Source organism: Gobio gobio (assembly GCF_949357685.1).
Source record: "Gobio gobio genome assembly, chromosome: 2".
NCBI classification, from domain to species: domain Eukaryota; kingdom Metazoa; phylum Chordata; class Actinopteri; order Cypriniformes; family Gobionidae; genus Gobio; species Gobio gobio.
In genome coordinates this window covers 64,063,879-64,080,893 of record NC_137098.1, presented here as the reverse complement: position 1 = coordinate 64,080,893, position 17,015 = coordinate 64,063,879, and the positions used below count along the sequence as shown (strand labels likewise).

Here is a 17,015-nt window from a genome sequence, read left to right as displayed (position 1 = left end):
TTTTAAAATGGAATGTAAGCCCAGTCTGCTTTGACTAAAGAAAGATCTCTGATATCAGACTGAATGTCTTTAAGGGTTTTCTGGTGTCAAATGATTCAAATTAGAATAATTTCAACTTTAAAAGCTTCTTTTGAGCATTTTTCCCTCAGCGTGTCACAGTGTGGATGTCTATAAATCTGTGGCCGGTGTGTCATTAGCGCAGCTGTAAGTCCTTTGCTTTTGTTCTTCCTGCAGCGTCGTCTAAGACGGGAGGTGTTCGCTTCGCTGAGGAACTGCTGCGGGCCGCCACCGCTCACTCTCATGTGCATTTTGACGAGAAACTGCACGACTCTGTCGTCATGGTGATACCTGAATCGAAAGGGAGATCCTGGTTAAGGTGAGAGCCAGCGAGTTCAATAGCTGAGGTTATTAGCCTTATTTGATGGTCTTCGGTCAAGAATATGAGTTCATATTACAGGAAGAACATTGGGTTTTATTTGTCAGCTCACATCAAAGCTTCGGCTTCTTTCTTTCTTCGGTCACTGTGTTCTATTTGACTTATAGCCTTGTTATTATGTGAAAAGAGATTGACAGAACTCATGCCAAGAGCTGCATCTGGAATTTGAAGAGAGAGAACAGGATCAGGAAATGACACAAGCCAGACTTGAGCTTGCGTTGCACATGAGCGCACAGGTCAATGTGTCAGTGCACTAACCGCTCGGCCACTGCTGTGACGAGACTATTTTTAACTTTGATTATTTGTTCCATAGTTTTTGGTGCAATGCATATATCATAGTTTGATATCACTCGCTAAGGCAAGATATTTGAACAAACTGCTGTGCAACTCATTTTGCAATGTGGAGCTGACCGATACCTCAAATCATGCGGCTTGCTCAAGAGATGTGTTTAGTTACTTTTCTAAGGGATCAGTTGAGTATTGAAATGACCAACAACACCCTAACAACAGTCATTGGGGTAATGATGGATGGATGGATGGATGGATGGATGGATGGATTGGAGATTGGATGGATGGATTGGAGGTTGGTTGGATGGATTGGAGGATGGATGGTTGGATGGATGGATGGATGGATGGATTGGAGGTTGGATGGATTGGAGGATGGATGGATTGATTGATTGATTGGATGGATTGGAGGATGGATGGATGGACGGATGGATTGGAAGATGGTTGGATGGATTGGAGGTTGGTTGGATGGATGGATTGGAGGTTGGATGGATTGGAGGATGGATGGATTGATTGATTGATTGGATGGATTGGAGGATGGATGGATGGATGGACGGATGGATTGGAAGATGGTTGATGGATTGGGAGGTTGGTTGGATGGATTGGAGGATGGATGGATTGGAGGTTGGATGATGGATGGATGGTTAGAGCGGTGGGTGGGGTGGGTGGGTGGGTGGGTGGGTGGACGGTTAGAGCATTGGATGGATGGGTGGATGGATGGATGGATTAGAGGTTAGTTTGATGATTGGATGGATTGGAGGATGGATGGCTGGACGGATGGATTGAAGATGGTTGGATGGATTGGAGGTTGGTTGGTTGGTTGGTTGGTTGGTTGGATGGATGGATGGATGGATTGGAGGTTGGTTGGATGGATGGATGGTTAGAGCAATGGATGATGGATGCTTAGAGCATTGGATGGATGGATGGATGGATGGATGGATGGATTAGAGGTTAGTTGGATGATTGGATGGATTTGAGGTTGGTTGGTTGGTTGGTTGGTTGGTTGGATGATGGATGGATGGATGGTTGGTTAGATGGATAGATAGTTGATTAGATGGATGGATGGTTAGATGATTGGTCAGATGGATAGATAGATGGATGGTTAGATGGACAGATGGATGGATGGATGGATGGTTATTTGGATGGATGGTTATTTGGATGGATAAATAGATGGATGGATGGATGGATGGATGGTTAGATGATTGGTCAGATGGATAGATGGATGGATGGTTAGATGATTGGTCAGATGGATAGATAGATGGATGGTTAGATGATTGGTCAGATTTATAGATAGATGGATGGTTAGATGGATGGATGGTTATTTGGATGGATAAATAGATGGATGGATCAATGTTAGTTAAACATTTCTATTTATTTTTGGAAGAAAAAAGATTGGATGGTAAATAGTTTAACAATGTGTGTTTATTATATTTTTGTTTATTGGAATGTTATTATGACGTTTCTTTGTTTTTAATTAATACACATAAAAATGGAGTGTGTATTATGAAAGTTATACAGTCTGTGTTGTTGTTGAGTTGACTCTTAACATGTTTTAATGGTTTCCACAAGTTGCTTGTTGTTGTGAGAACTGAGTTTTTGAACATATTTGATCGCACAGAGACTCAGTGTTTGCCTTCCTCCTACTCGCAAATATCCAAGAGACAAGATATACAGACATGCTCGCGTTCACCCCACAGTGGGTGTCATATTCTGTGACTCTTTTCATCACAGATGCTCTCGCTCACTCTCTCGCTCCCTCCATCTAACTGCCCCGTTACTGCCCTGTGTTGCCATGGAGACCGCTGCAGCGAGCAGGATATGGACACCCGCACCTCTGGGCTGTCTCTGCTCGATGATCATGTTTTGGTGAGGCTCTGGTCTGTCATCTTTCGCTGAGACCCAAATGCAGTTTCAATGTTTCCTGGCATGAGTTCTGTCACTCTCTTCTCCACCAGTTCTCATTATTTATTAACTCTCAAATTACTATCCCATTTTCCATCCTTGGTTGATAACAGCTTCAACAAGTAATGAACTTTTAATCTGACCGAATATTTTTGCCGTTACATCAGCGGATCATATAGGCTAGTAGATATTCTGTGATGTCTTCTGAATCTAAAATTAATTCAGTTCAGAAATTAGTTATAAGTCAACTATGATGTTGATGTATGATGTAGATTGAATTAACGTGAACATGGTAATTAACTCTGAGTTCACCATTTATCACAGTAAACCATGATCAAATGCACAAAGCTGTTTGATCATAGATCTGATAACACCCAATCATGACCTCTCTGCTTCTCCCGATAACCTCAGGTGGGCTTCCTGAAGACGCAGCACCGATATGAGATTGTGTTCACACTGCCTGAGATGCCAGAGCTCGGGAAAGACGTGTGTCCAGCCCCCATCCCCAATCCACACCTGCGGATCACTAATTTAACCGCGTCCTCAGATGGTACGTCCCATCGCTCTCTGACCCAACACAGCTGAACGTGCGGATGGAGAAAAGGGAAGTTAGTTCTGGTGTTTTGTGCATGGTTAAATGGAGGAATGGGTGGATGAATGTTTGATGGATGATGAATGAATATATGGAAGAATTGTTGGATGGATGGTTGGTTAGATGGATAGATGGATGAATGTTAGATGAATGAATGGTTGGATTTTTGATGGATTGTTGGATGGATGATGGATGGATGGATGGATGTTGGATGGATGGTTAGATGGATGGAGGGATGGATGGATGGTTAGATGGATGGAGGTTGTGATGGATGATTAGATGAATGGAGGTTGGTTGGATGGATGGATGGATGGATGGATGGGTGTTAGATGGATGTTGGATGGATGGTTAAATGGATGGAGGTTGGATTTATGGTTGGATGGATGGATGGATGGATGGATGGATGGAGGTAGGATGGATGGATGTTGGATGGATGGTTAGATGGATGGAGGATGGATGGTTAGTTGGATGGAGGGAGGGATGGATGGATGGATTTTAGATGGATGGAGGTTGTGATGGATGATTGGATGGATGGATGAGTGTTAGATGGATGTTGGATGGATGGTTAAATGGATGGAGGTTGGATTTATGGTTGGATGGAGGATGGATGGATGGAGGTAGGATGGATGGATGTTGGATGGATGGTTAGATGGATGGAGGATGGATGGTTAGTTGGATGGAGGGAGGGATGGATGGATGGTTAGATGGATGGAGGTTGTGATGGATGATTAGATGGATGTTGGATGGATGGTTAAATGGATGGAGGTTGGATTTATGGTTAGATGGATGGAGGATGGATGGATGGATGGTTAGATGGATGGAAGTTGGATGGAGGTTGGATGGATGATGGATGGATGGATGTTGGATGGAGGATGGATGGTTAGTTGGATGGAGGGATGGATGGATGGATGGTTAGATGGATGGAGGTTGTGATGGATGATTAGATGGATGGAGGTTGGTTGGATGGATGGATGGATGGATGGATGGGTGTTAGATGGATGGTTAAATGGATGGAGGTTGGATTTATGGCTAGATGGATGGAGGATGGATGGATGGTTAGATGGATGGAGGTTGGATGGATGGATGTTTGATGGATGTTTAAATGGATGGAGGTTGGATTTATGGATGGATGGTTAGATGGATGGAGGTTGGATGGATGGATGTTAGATGGATGGAGGTTGGATGGATGGATGTTGGATGGATGTTTAAATGGATGGAGGTTGGATTTATGGTTAGATGGATGGAGGTTGGATGGATGGATGTTAGATGGATGTTTAAATGGATGGAGGTTGGATTTATGGTTAGATGGATGGATGATGGATGGATGGTTAGATGGATGGATGATGGATGGATGGTTAGATGGATGGAGGTTGGATGGATAATTGTTAGATGGATGTTTAAATGGATGGAGGTTGGATTTATGGTTAGATGGATAGAGGATGGATGGTTAGATGGATGGAGGTTGGATGGATGTTTAAATGGATGGAGGTTGGATTTATGGTTAGATGGATGGAGGATGGATGGATGGTTAGATGGATGGATGGATGGATGGATGGTTAAATGGATGGAGGTTGGATTTATGGTTAGATGGATGGAGGTTGGATTTATGGTTAGATGGATGGAGGATGGATGGATGGTTAGATGGATAGAGGTTGGATGGATGGAGGTTGGATGGATGGATGGAGGTTGGATTTATGGTTAGATGGATGGAGGATGGATGGATGGTTAGATGGACGGAGGTTGGATGGATGGAGGTTGGATGGATGGTTAACAGGTTAAAAAACAAACACACACAAAACTTTAAAAATACTCTCAATGACGAATCAGAGCTGTGTTTTTGAAGGCAGAGTCGGAGAAAAGTAGTTCAACTCTTTCCACAGTCCTGTGTCTCGCACTGCGATAAGAGAAAGTATTAAACACTGAATATGACGCATGAATCCACCAGGTGCTGTGCATATTTGCCTAAGCTACTCAGCTGCACACTGAATAACCCATACATGCTTTGTCATTTTAATACCTGTAAATACATAACATTTATGCATGTGTTCGCTTGATTGAGCAGGTCAATAGTCTCAAATGAGTGCTTTTAAAAACATGGTTTCCATCAGCAGATCAACTCAAAGCGTGAATGACTCGCGTATTGAAGAAGACGAATACGGGATGATTCCCGTGAGGCTTCAGAATCTTTTGTGATCATGCTTTCCTCATACAGCTCTTGCTCAGTCGTTCACATTAAATGAACTCTTAGAAGTAACTGGTTGGAACCAGTTCTGAGAGCCGCCACTGGAATATCCTGTATGGCTCTCGTGGGATTGTATTCTTAAGGGGACGCAAGTCTCGGCCACAGTTTATTTGCGTTCTGCATGTGCAGGGGCGAGAGTAGAAGAGTCCGCGCAAGATGGACATTACAGCAGCTGATATGAATATGCAGAATCTGTGTATGATGCGTTCACATATACAGGAGCTGCTAAAGGAGTTAAAAATGTCTGCATGCCATTGAGTGTTCATGAGTTATGAAAACCTATGATTCATGAAATCATAAAAATTTACAATCAAAATAAAAACTAAATCGAAAGAAAAAAAGAAAACCATTGTTTACCTGCATGTCATGTGACCATTAAATTATTGAAATACTAACTTTAAATATTTTAGGTTAAAGGGGTTTGGCTGACAAAAAAGGTTGGGGAATCCCTTCAATAAGGGATCATTCATCTATCCAACCTCCATCCATTCATCCATACAACCTCCATCCATCTAACCATCCATCCATCCTTCATCCATCTAACACCCATCCATCCAACCTCCATCCATTCATCCATACAACCTCCATCCATCCATCCTTCATCCATCTAACACCCATCCATCCAACCTCCATCCATTCATCCATACAACCTCCATCCATCTAACCATCCATCCATCCTTCATCCATCTAACACCCATCCATCCAACCTCCATCCATTCATCCATCCAACCTCCATCCATCCAACCTCCATCCATCTAACCATCCATCCTTCATCTATCTAACATCCATCCATCCATCTAACCATCCATCCAACCTCCATCCATACATACAACATCCATCCAACCTCCATCCATCCAACCTCCATCCATCCAACCTCCATCCGTCTAACCATCCATCCAACCTCCATCCGTCTAGCCATCCAGCCAACCTCCATCCATCTAGCCATCCATCCAACCTTCATCCCTCTAACCATCTATCCATCCAACCTCCATCCCTCTTACCATCCAACCATTCATCCATCTAACATCCATCCAACATCCAACCATTCATCCATCTAACATCCATCCAGCCATCTATCTAACCATCCATCCTCCATTAATCTAACCAACCTCCATCTAACCATCCAACAGTCCATCCATCCTTCAACCATCCGTCCAACATCCAACCATCCATCCATCTATTTAACCATCCATCATTCATCTAACCATCCATCCTTCATCTAACCATCCATCCAACATAGATGGATGGTTGGATGTTGGACGGATGGTTGAAGGATGGATGGACTGTTGGATGGTTAGATGGAGGTTGGTTAGATTAATGGAGGATGGATGGTTAGATAGATGGCTGGATGGATGTTAGATGGATGAATGGTTGGATGTTGGATGGATGTTAGATGGATGAATGGTTGGAGGTTGGACAGATGGTTGAAGGACGGATGGACTGTTGGATGGTTAGATGAATGGAGGATGGATGTTAGATGGATGAATGGTTGAAGGATGGATGGACTGTTGGATGAATGGGAAAACCCCAGGAAGACTAGCGGTGCTCTTGGGCATAACCAAATAAATAAACATTAAAGTGTTAGGCATTTTCTATTGTGATGACTGATTGTGTGCGCATGTTACCAGGAAAAGATAAATGAACATCACACAGGAGATGTGCCCATTAATGGACACACATCGAGCTGAACACCACCAGTGCGAGTCGTCCATTCCTAAACTGGTGTCACTGGAGCTAAACAAACTCTGTCTGAGAGATACAAATCAGTGCCTGGAGATGATGCTTTATAACCCACTGTCTGTGTCTGTGTTCAGGGGGTCTGAGGGTGACGTGTGAATATATGGTCCATCAGGAGGGAGTGATGTGTGAGGAGCTGCAGATTCTGAGTGAGAGCAACGAGGACGCGTGTGTGAAGGTCAAAGTTCACGCCCGTGTCATGGGTAAGTGACAGTAGCTTTTCCAGTATCTTAACAGCCAAACTGGCTAATGTTTCTGAGAGTAATCCTTGTTGTGACATTTTGGGATGCAGTTGTTCAAGGGTGCCCTGAATGAAAGAGATCAGATGTGAGGTTATTTGCTGCCCTCTGCTGGTGAAATATATTATTTTGTGTTCAAGAAGGAAACTCATACAGGTCTGGAACAACTTGAGGGAGTGAATAATGACACAATTCTCATTTTTGGGTGTACTGTCCCTTTAAGAACATTTGTGGCATAATGTTCATCACCACAAAATAATTTCTACTTGTTTCATTCTGCTTAATAATTTAAGCAAACCCCTTAAAATGAAAGTAAATAAGGCTTTTGTTAAGGATTTACAAGCATAAATTTGAAGCTTATCAAGTATTTACATTAATTAAAATGTGCATAATACACTAGTGTTGGTAAGACTTTTAAAATGGTTGCTTCTCTTCTGCTCAGCAAGACTGCATTTATTTGATAGTAAAAACACTGATATTGTGAAATATTACCATTTCAAATACCTGTTTTTTCTGTGAATATATTGTAAACTGTAATTTATTTATGTGAATGTTCAGCATCATTACTCCAGTGTTCAGGGTCACATGACCCTTCAGAAATCATTCTGATATGATTACTACTGCTCAATAAACATGTCTGATTATTATTATCAACGTCGAAAACAGTTGTGCAGCTTAATATTTTTTCTTCAGGATTCTGTGATTAATAACTTCAGCATTATTTTGAAATGGAAAACTTTTGTAAATGCCTTTGATTTTTATTTTGATCAATTGAATGCATCATCGCTGAATACAAACATCAGTTTCTGTTATCTCACTGACCCACAAAACACAGCAGTCGAGTAATAACTGCACATCATGTAATAAGTGTCACATTATTATTGTAATAAAATGTGAATAATGTAATTTTCTCAATGGAATAAAATCTTGAGCTCATAATTTATTAACAATTTCACATTATGAGACATAAGTTGTCATATTTGTAATGGCTTTTAAAACATACAAAATATTAGTATCGCTTACAGTACATTAAAAAAAAATCTAAATCCTGTCTTAAACTACCTGTGAAATACAACATTTAAATATTCATGCAATTTTTATTAAACATAAAGCATTGGTATTCCTTTACAGTATTGTTAATAATAATAATAATAATAATAGTATCAGTTATCTGGTGGATTTTGTAGGCAGGTAAGACTGGATTTAGATTTTTTTTTTAAATGTACAGTAAAATAATAACAATGCTTTATGTTTAATAAAAATATAATAATAAAAATAATATTACATGAATATATAAATGTTGCATTTCGCAGCTAGTGTGGATTTCGATTTTTAAAAATGTACTGAATACGAATGTGTTTTGTTGATGTTTTTAAAGCGATTACAATTATGACAATTTCTCATAATGTAAAAAAGTATTTCATTATGATTTTATTAAGTTTTGAGAAAATTATTACATTATGAACATTTTATTACAATAGTAATGTACATTATGTGCAGATATTACATTAAGTTGCAACACTGTTTAAATAATTTTTTGCTCGTTTTAGGGTTTATGGCGTTGTAAAATTGAATCGCAAAATTAAAAAAATACATGATTTTCCCACACTAAAATATTGTTTGCATATTGAATATTTACATTTTTACAAAAATAGGCCTCATTCATTTCCATTTTAAGTGATTAATCTCCAGATTTTTGCCATTTTTAAAGAAATGGAAGAATTATTTTGTGGTAATAAACATCATGCCACAATTGTTCGCAATTGAGCTTAACTTGTACTGAGCCCAGCATTGTAAAAGTTAATACGGCCTGTTTTGTGTGCCTGCGAGGCTGTCCATAGAGCATATTCCTTTAAGTGTCTGTTTTCCTCTGTCAGACCGTCACCACGGGACTCCGATGCTGCTGGAAGGCGTGCGGTGCATCGGAGCAGAACTCGAGTACGACTCTGAGCAGAGCGACTGGCAAGGCTTCGACTAAACGCCTGAACCCGCAGACTTCCTTCAGTGCCACTGAGCCACGGTTGCGCTGCACCTTTCTGATCGCAGCGTCTGAAAACACACTGTGGTTACACTGGCTTGTTTGTACTGTTATAATGGAATGCAGGAATGATCTGTCGTTTACTGTGGCTCTCTGTGATTTGTCGTTTTTCAGGTTTGGAGGAGAAAAAAAACAATCAAATAATGTGTTTTGCTCTCTAACTGAATTCTAGTATTATGACTGAGTGTCTTTTAGATAAAACGAATATATTATGCTCTGATGTCTGTGTTACTGCACTTTCTTGCTCCAATGTGTGTGATTCTATCGGTTTTAAGGTAAATCAAGGTTGAGGCTTGTGCTCACTGTGAATCAGCCCCTGTTTGTACCAGTAGGGGGCGCTGCTGACCACAAATTCAAACTTACATGTTGCACCATGAACTTCGTCGCATCGTGGCTTAAAAGTGTGAATGTTTTCAAATTGATTTGATCATTTAGTCAGATCAAAATTCATTTTAGATGCACGTGTTGCCCTAATATATGTTAATAGGATAATCACTTTTAAGGGCTGTTCCTTCATCTTTTTATGTGTAATAGCTACTGGTCTATTTTGTAGAGCCGAAGTGCCTGAAATCATAAGCATTTTTAGAGCCATTAAACAATGAATGTTTGAAGCCTTACTCGAGCTTAGTATTGTACGGAGCCCCTAATAAAATAAGGAAAAATAAGTCAAGGCTCTTGCGTTCCCCGGGAAACTTTGCTTTCGCAAGTTGAGCTCTTTTTGAGCGAACGCAAAGTTTTTTTCGGCGGAACGCAGTTTTTGCAAGTGAAGCAAGGCATCGACACATTTTTCCTATATCTCTTTTTTTCCCTTCACCATGTTCTTTTAGTATGGAAGCTTGTTTCGGTCACAGAATAAAACATTTTAAAAGATAATTGCGACTTTTTATCTCTCAATACGAGTTTTTTTTCTCAAAAAGAATTGCGAGATATAAACTCATAATTCTGACTTTCTTTCTCGCAATTGCGAATTTATATCTCGCAATTCTTTTCTCGGAATTGTGAGATAGAAACTCAACTGAACTGTGAGTTATAAAGTCCAATTCTGAGAGGGAAATTTTTTTTCTCTCAGAATTGCGAGATAGAAACACGTAAAGTGCGAGCGAGTTATCTCGAAATTCTGACGACTTTTCTCAGAATTGTGAGATACTCTCAATTGCGAGTTATAAAGTCTATATCTGAGGGGGGAAAGAATGACTTTCCCCTCAGAATTGTGAGATAAAAAGTTTTTTATTTGTTATTCGGTGGCGGAAACATGTTTCAGCCTACTTTAGGGACTAGGCCTACGTATTTCAGCAAATGTTTTGCGTTCCCTCTTTTAAAAACTTTTGCGTTCAACCGAGAAGCGTTGCTCTCAAAACATTTGTGATCTTAGTTAATTTGACTGATGCCAGCATGTAAGCCATTAAACACTGAATGTTGTTTGCCTTATTCGAGCGTGCATGGAGCCCCTAAAAAATATGAGATGGGAAGAAAAATAATCAGTCAATGCTTTTGTGTTCTCACGGATGATGGAAAAAATTATGAGATGAAAGGAAAATAAGTCAATGCTCTTGCTTTCCCCCCTACCTTTGCGTTTGCAAGTTTTGTGCTCTTTGCGAGCGAGTTTCTCGGCAAAACGCAAATGCTTTTGCGAGTGAACACAAAAGCATTGACAAATATTTTTTTCAAATTTTTCCCCATTCACCGTGTCCCTCTAGTGTGGAAGCTTGTTTCCGTCACGGAACAAAATATTTTAAAATAGAATTGCGACCTTTTATCTCTCAATCACGAGTTTCCGGTGGGGTTTTTTCCGGAGTTGCGAGATCTTAACTCGTAATTCTGACTTTTTTCCTCGCAATTGCGAATTATTTTCTCAGAATTGTGAGATATAATGTCCAATGCTGAGGGGAAATTCAGAATTGTGAGATAAAAGGTCGCAATTACCTTTCTTTTTTATTCAGCGGCGGAAACAAGCTTCATCCTTTAGGGACGTCCGTAGCCTATTCTAGCAAATGTTTATGAGTTCCACCGAGAAGCGTTCGCGCTCAAATTTTTGTGTTTGAACGCAACGTTTCTGGGAAGATCGCAAACATTTGTGAGAGAACGCAAAAGCATTGACAAATAATTTATCTTCCCATCTCATGTTTTCCCACCCTTCCCCATGTCCCTTTAGGAGCTCCATTGCATGTCCATTGAACTGCATTTATGGATCTCTGGAAAAGCGTATTTTCAAACAGCATTGTCTTTACAGTCAGAAAAAAAAGATTTCTCCCAGAGCAAATAATAATGTTGACAGTCTTCACTTTTGAGGGTTTTTTCTTGTGTTTTATACTGTCATTTTTTTACTCAAATAAAATTCACTTGTTGACTTCAAATGCTTTTATAATTTGTGTGGTGCAACAGTTAGTGAATCATTGCATTGAACAGCCACTAGTGGTCAGTGAACTCTAACTAATGGGCCTATTCACAGTTTTAGGTTGAACTATGGTGTTGTATTTGTAATTGATAAATGTACGATCAAATTACGAAATTGAACATGCTTGATAATCAAATAAATGATGAATATATAAATGCACCGATTATGTCCTTTTATTTAGATGAGACATTTTATTCCAGCGTGATGAAAAGCTGACAGTTGAGAGTTCATTTCATTATAAATGCAGTTGATCCGAGACCTTTAACCTTATTTCTGAAGGAACTTTAACTTCATTTCGGTCTTCTTTTTTAATTAATCCTGAAATGCATATACATTTCCATAATATACGAAATAAAAAATGTAAATGTATTCCTCTTTTCATAAGTTTTAGCCTACTTTACAAACATCCATTATGCATGTAACCAACACAAAATTAGTAGCAAATACTTTAAATAAGTTATTGCATTTCTACCCGGTTGGTGTTAGGCTATTATTTTTAATCATGCACTGATAAAAATGATTCTGCGGTGAAGCAAATACTACAGAATAAATAAAATTATTTCAGGCAAAACTTCTAGTAAATTCTATATTAGTACTCAAATATAAGCTAAACAAATTAAAGCGTAAATATTAACGTTATAAAATTAAGTAGGCCTAAAACCTACTCAACTTTCTGATACGGGTGTTCCCATCATGCACTGGGGCATGGATAATTAATAAGGTTGCATTTTCGCTGTTTTCCAGCTTTATTTACACTGTTTTATCATTGCTTTTCTTGTCAGGTTAGGACATGGTGTGCATTTTCTACTTAAAACATTCATATTCAAAAATGATCCGAATGTTACCATTATTGTATTGAGATCTCTGTGTTTTCCGGTGGTATACCACATTACTTAGGCTATATTATATTAATATGTTGCCTGCCCTACACGATATCCACATATTATTTACTTAATAGGCTATGTTATTATTAATTACGTAATGCATACACTTTAAATGTTAGTAAAATGTGAAAAAGAGTACACTGGTAAACAATTATGTGTTGGATTTACTTAAAATATATATGCACCATTTTTGCATCAAACTTTTTAAGTAGCCTAAACCAAACTTACTTAAAATTAACAAGAAACCCTTTTTTTATATGTACTTAAATATTTGAGTTCACTCAACATTCTTTACTTAAAATTATATGTAAAATGCAAGTATGTGCAAGTTGTGTTAACTTTACATTACTTAGTAGATTATATCGTGTTACAAATATTTTTAAGTAAAGAATGTTGAGTGAACTCAAATATTTAAGTACATATAAAAAAGGGTTTCTTGTTCATTTTAAGTAAATTATTCTAAGTTGGGTTTACTTAAAAATTGTGATGCAAAAATATATTTTAAGTAAATCAGACACATAATTTTACCAGTGTATTGCAAAGTAAACTTAAACTAAGTAGAAATTGCTCAAACTTGAACTGACCAAATTACATTTACTTATTTTTCTTTGTTAGTTTACCTTACTTGGTTAAGTAATTACTTAATGTGACATTTACTTTAAAATCTGCGTGCAAAAACGTATTGACCCCCTAACATATCAGGAAAATAAACAACTGGATTTTGTGTTCACCTGTTCAGAGACGAAGAGAGCTTCGTATTTTATCCCGAGCCCGAATCAGCACGTCAAGGTTTGTGTTTTGTCTGTCAGTCATTCGTTGTGAAGATCTCTCCCTCAGGGCCACAGTATTGTCTGACTGAGTGTCACTATACCGCGGCTTAGTGCGTCTGACACTGATGGACTGAAGCAGGAAACTCCGTTTAAAGCCAAATGAGCACTCTTATAATCTTAGTTTTATGAAGATGTGGCAGCTTCCTCATGACAATGCCACATCTCCACAGGTGGCGCGAGCGTGTGGTGCCTGAGCGGCAGCGTTAGCACTACTGCTTTATCATTATTGATACAAACACAAAACTGACGATAGCCTACACAATCACACAATTTCCCATCCATGACTGGCACACGTTGTAATTTGCTGCATGCGAAACATGTGACTTACAAAACACTGAAGGGTCAATTTAATAAAATAACTATTGTTGGACATTAAAGCCCAAAATAAACTCAACTTTAATGTGTTTGCGAAAATAAGAAGCTTCCCTGACGCACCGAAAACCCTCATCTGTGTAATTTTGTAAAATTTCGCATCGATCTTATTTACAGTACAAATTGTTTTGTAAATGACTGTATTAGCCTACTATGGCGTTTTATTTCGATAAAATAGGCTACATTTATTTCTGTTTTTCATACTGAGTCTGTTCGTATTTCACAAGGAACCTCAAATTGTTTCAAGTTTATTCCAGCTTCCGTGTTTTAATGGAGATTGAAATTGACATGAAACATTTTCTATTGCATTTGTTGTTGCATTCAAACGTTTTGGAAGATCATATTTTCTTGAATTGTAGTCTTCGTTTTGGTTCTATCATTTTCTTATAAACTGCGAAAAAATGTAAATTAACAAAATGCTGACAGTTTAATAATATCTACGTTTAGTGCATTTTTCCTAGTGTATTAGAATGAAGAACTAAGAGACATTGCTTAGTTGCGGTATAAATTAACGTTATCATAGTCACATTAAATATGATTTACCTGACCAAACATACTAAATATGCAGCATATAACTTTTTTTTATTAGAATCTGCAGAACGAAGAAACCGGGGCTAGTTGTCACACTTTTGGTGTGTTTATTTTAAAAGTCACATTTCTGCATTCATACCTTAAAACCTTGACTATAAATAAACAAACAGATTGGCTAAAAAGACTATTTTTTTTAGCAATATCAATACCCTTAAGAACGACTTAAAATCTGTGGAAAAAAACTTAGTGTAGGCCTAGGCCCATGGGCGTGATAGTGGGGGGAAAAGTGGACCTGACTTCCCAGGGCCCCGTATAGGGAGAGGGCCCTTTGAAAAGTCTGGAATATATTTTAACATGGAACATGGGGGCCCATCAGGACTGCCTATGCATAGGGCCCAGGATTTTGTGCTACACCCCTGCCTAGGCCTATGCTTGTATGGTTTTGTCAATATTACAAAATATGATATTGGAATTTTAGTGATAGAGAATTCACAAAATGGTCAGGTCTTCATGACAGTTTAAATCCATTTTTAATATTGTTATATGCTATCTGATTCTATCTAGCGTGCGTGTGTGCGTGTGCGTGTGTGCGTGTGCGTGTGCGTGTGCGTGTGCGTGTGCGTGTGCGTGTGTGTGTGTGTGTGTGTGTGTGTGTGTGTGTGTAATCATGTCTCCACAAAGATGGCAATATCCAAAATCCCTGGCGGCACAATTTTTGGTCCCCATGAGAAAAACAGCTTATAAATCATACTAAATGATGTGTTGTTGTTTTTTTTATATATAAATGCAGAAAGTGTTCTGTTATATGTAGGTTTAGTGTAGGGGAAGAGAATAGGTACAGTTTGTGCAGTATAATAATAATAATTATTATTATGTCTATAGAAATGTAATAAAGGCTATAATCATTATGTCTATGGAAAATAGACCCCATAAAACATGAAAACACACGTACGTAAGTGGGTGTGTGTGTGTCCTTTTTTGAGCATGTTCTTGGTTTAGTCAGGTAAAACAAGGGGACGGTCTGTTTGTGTATGTGGCTATGTTTATGGTACATTTGCTGTTTTGCAACATAGTGTGGTGGAGGAAAGGGCCAGTGTGTGAGACTGTGGGGCCAGAGAGCAGTGGAGGCAATTAAACCTCTCTTGACTGTACTGTAGGTTTGAGGAAGTGAGTGACAGCTCCATTCAACACGTTCACGGTTTAATCTGTGCTGAGCAGCTGAATTCAATAATGAGCCATTTCGGCACTGAATGATAAACACTGCTGAAAGTGGCAAAACTGCAATTATGTCATTGCGGCCTCCGTAATGGGATTGCGCACTCAGATAAAAGATTCTAATTTTGTTGTTTTTTTATGCATTATCACAACGGTTCAATGATGAGATGAACACCTGCTGTGCGTGCACCGTGAGGTAAACACAAATAAACCTCTCTTTCATACTTGCACAATAACGCGTGGCATAGCCTAATATGTATTCCATCTTGCACTCTTAAAATAAAGGGTCTTTATTGGCATTGCTCCATAAAGAACCTTTAACTTTAATTGAATCTTTCCATTATACAAAAGGTTCTTTATGTTCCTCCCAAGAAAAAAATGGTTCTTTTAAGAATGTTCAGTGAAAGGTTCATTTGGGACCAAACGGTTCTTCTATATTCTCCTTTTCTAGTACAAACCGAGCCCTTCTCTCAATTATAACACTTTTGGATGCACATTCTCCCGCGCTCAAACGTTGTGATGAAGTTAGCTGTGCATGTCAATATAAAATAAAGGAAAAGCGAAACAAAGTATATGTTAATCTTCTTTTTATCTATTTTTTTCGGTTTTAAAGAGTTTAAGTTCTCTTAACGGTTTATTCAAGCCTATCTCTGATAGATATATAAATATTACCTCCCTCGGCGTGTTTCTGCCCTTGATTTGGTTACAAAAAAACTTAAAAACAAAAATAACCGTGTTTTGTTTTTAGTTTAAGCGCTTATTTTAAAATCGCGTGACGCATCCGAACACCTATTTGCCTTGTCCGTTATTCACCAAGCGCAAATTAGTTATTTCAAGGCAATTGTGAATTTAAAAAATACGACATCTGTCTAATTTATATGCCTACTTACCGACAAAGTCTTAAGACAACAAGGATAGTTTCATTCACATTTCGCTGAACGCTAACGGGCGTGTAAACCACCTCGTGCTCTTACTCGTCTCTGTTTACCAATCAATTGATGGATTAGTCCGGAAGTGACGTCGCTGCTGTCAGTCAACGTAAAAAAAAAACACAATACACATATCTACGCTACTCTGAAATTATACGTTAACGTGACGGCTGTAGCCAACAAATCGTGTTGAGAATATTCCAATATTAGTCCCATTTATTTAGCTATTTGCATTTTGTCTTTTATTATTGGATAGCTATTCCTGACTTGGTCCCACGTAAAAAAATGAGCACCCCCCTCATTCCGAAGAAATCCTGAAATCCGCTGGCTCTTTCTCCAGAGCTTCTGTCGAGCCCAGAGCAAATACGAGAAGAAAAAAACACCCATT

The 17,015-nt window shown here is 38.8% G+C and overlaps 1 protein-coding gene across 1 annotated transcript in view; it reads left to right on the top strand.

Annotated features, from left to right (window-relative positions):
• The window catches only part of adisspb (adipose secreted signaling protein b), a 39,204-nt gene extending 29,513 nt beyond the window's left edge, over positions 1–9,691 (top strand). Inside the window, 5 exon segments of the mRNA XM_079811121.1 lie at positions 235–357; positions 360–376; positions 3,035–3,173; positions 7,272–7,397; positions 9,311–9,691. Coding sequence (XP_079667247.1) covers positions 235–357; positions 360–376; positions 3,035–3,173; positions 7,272–7,397; positions 9,311–9,411 — 506 coding nt within the window. The 3' untranslated portion in view covers positions 9,412–9,691.
• Positions 9,692–17,015: the final 7,324 nt, after the last annotated feature.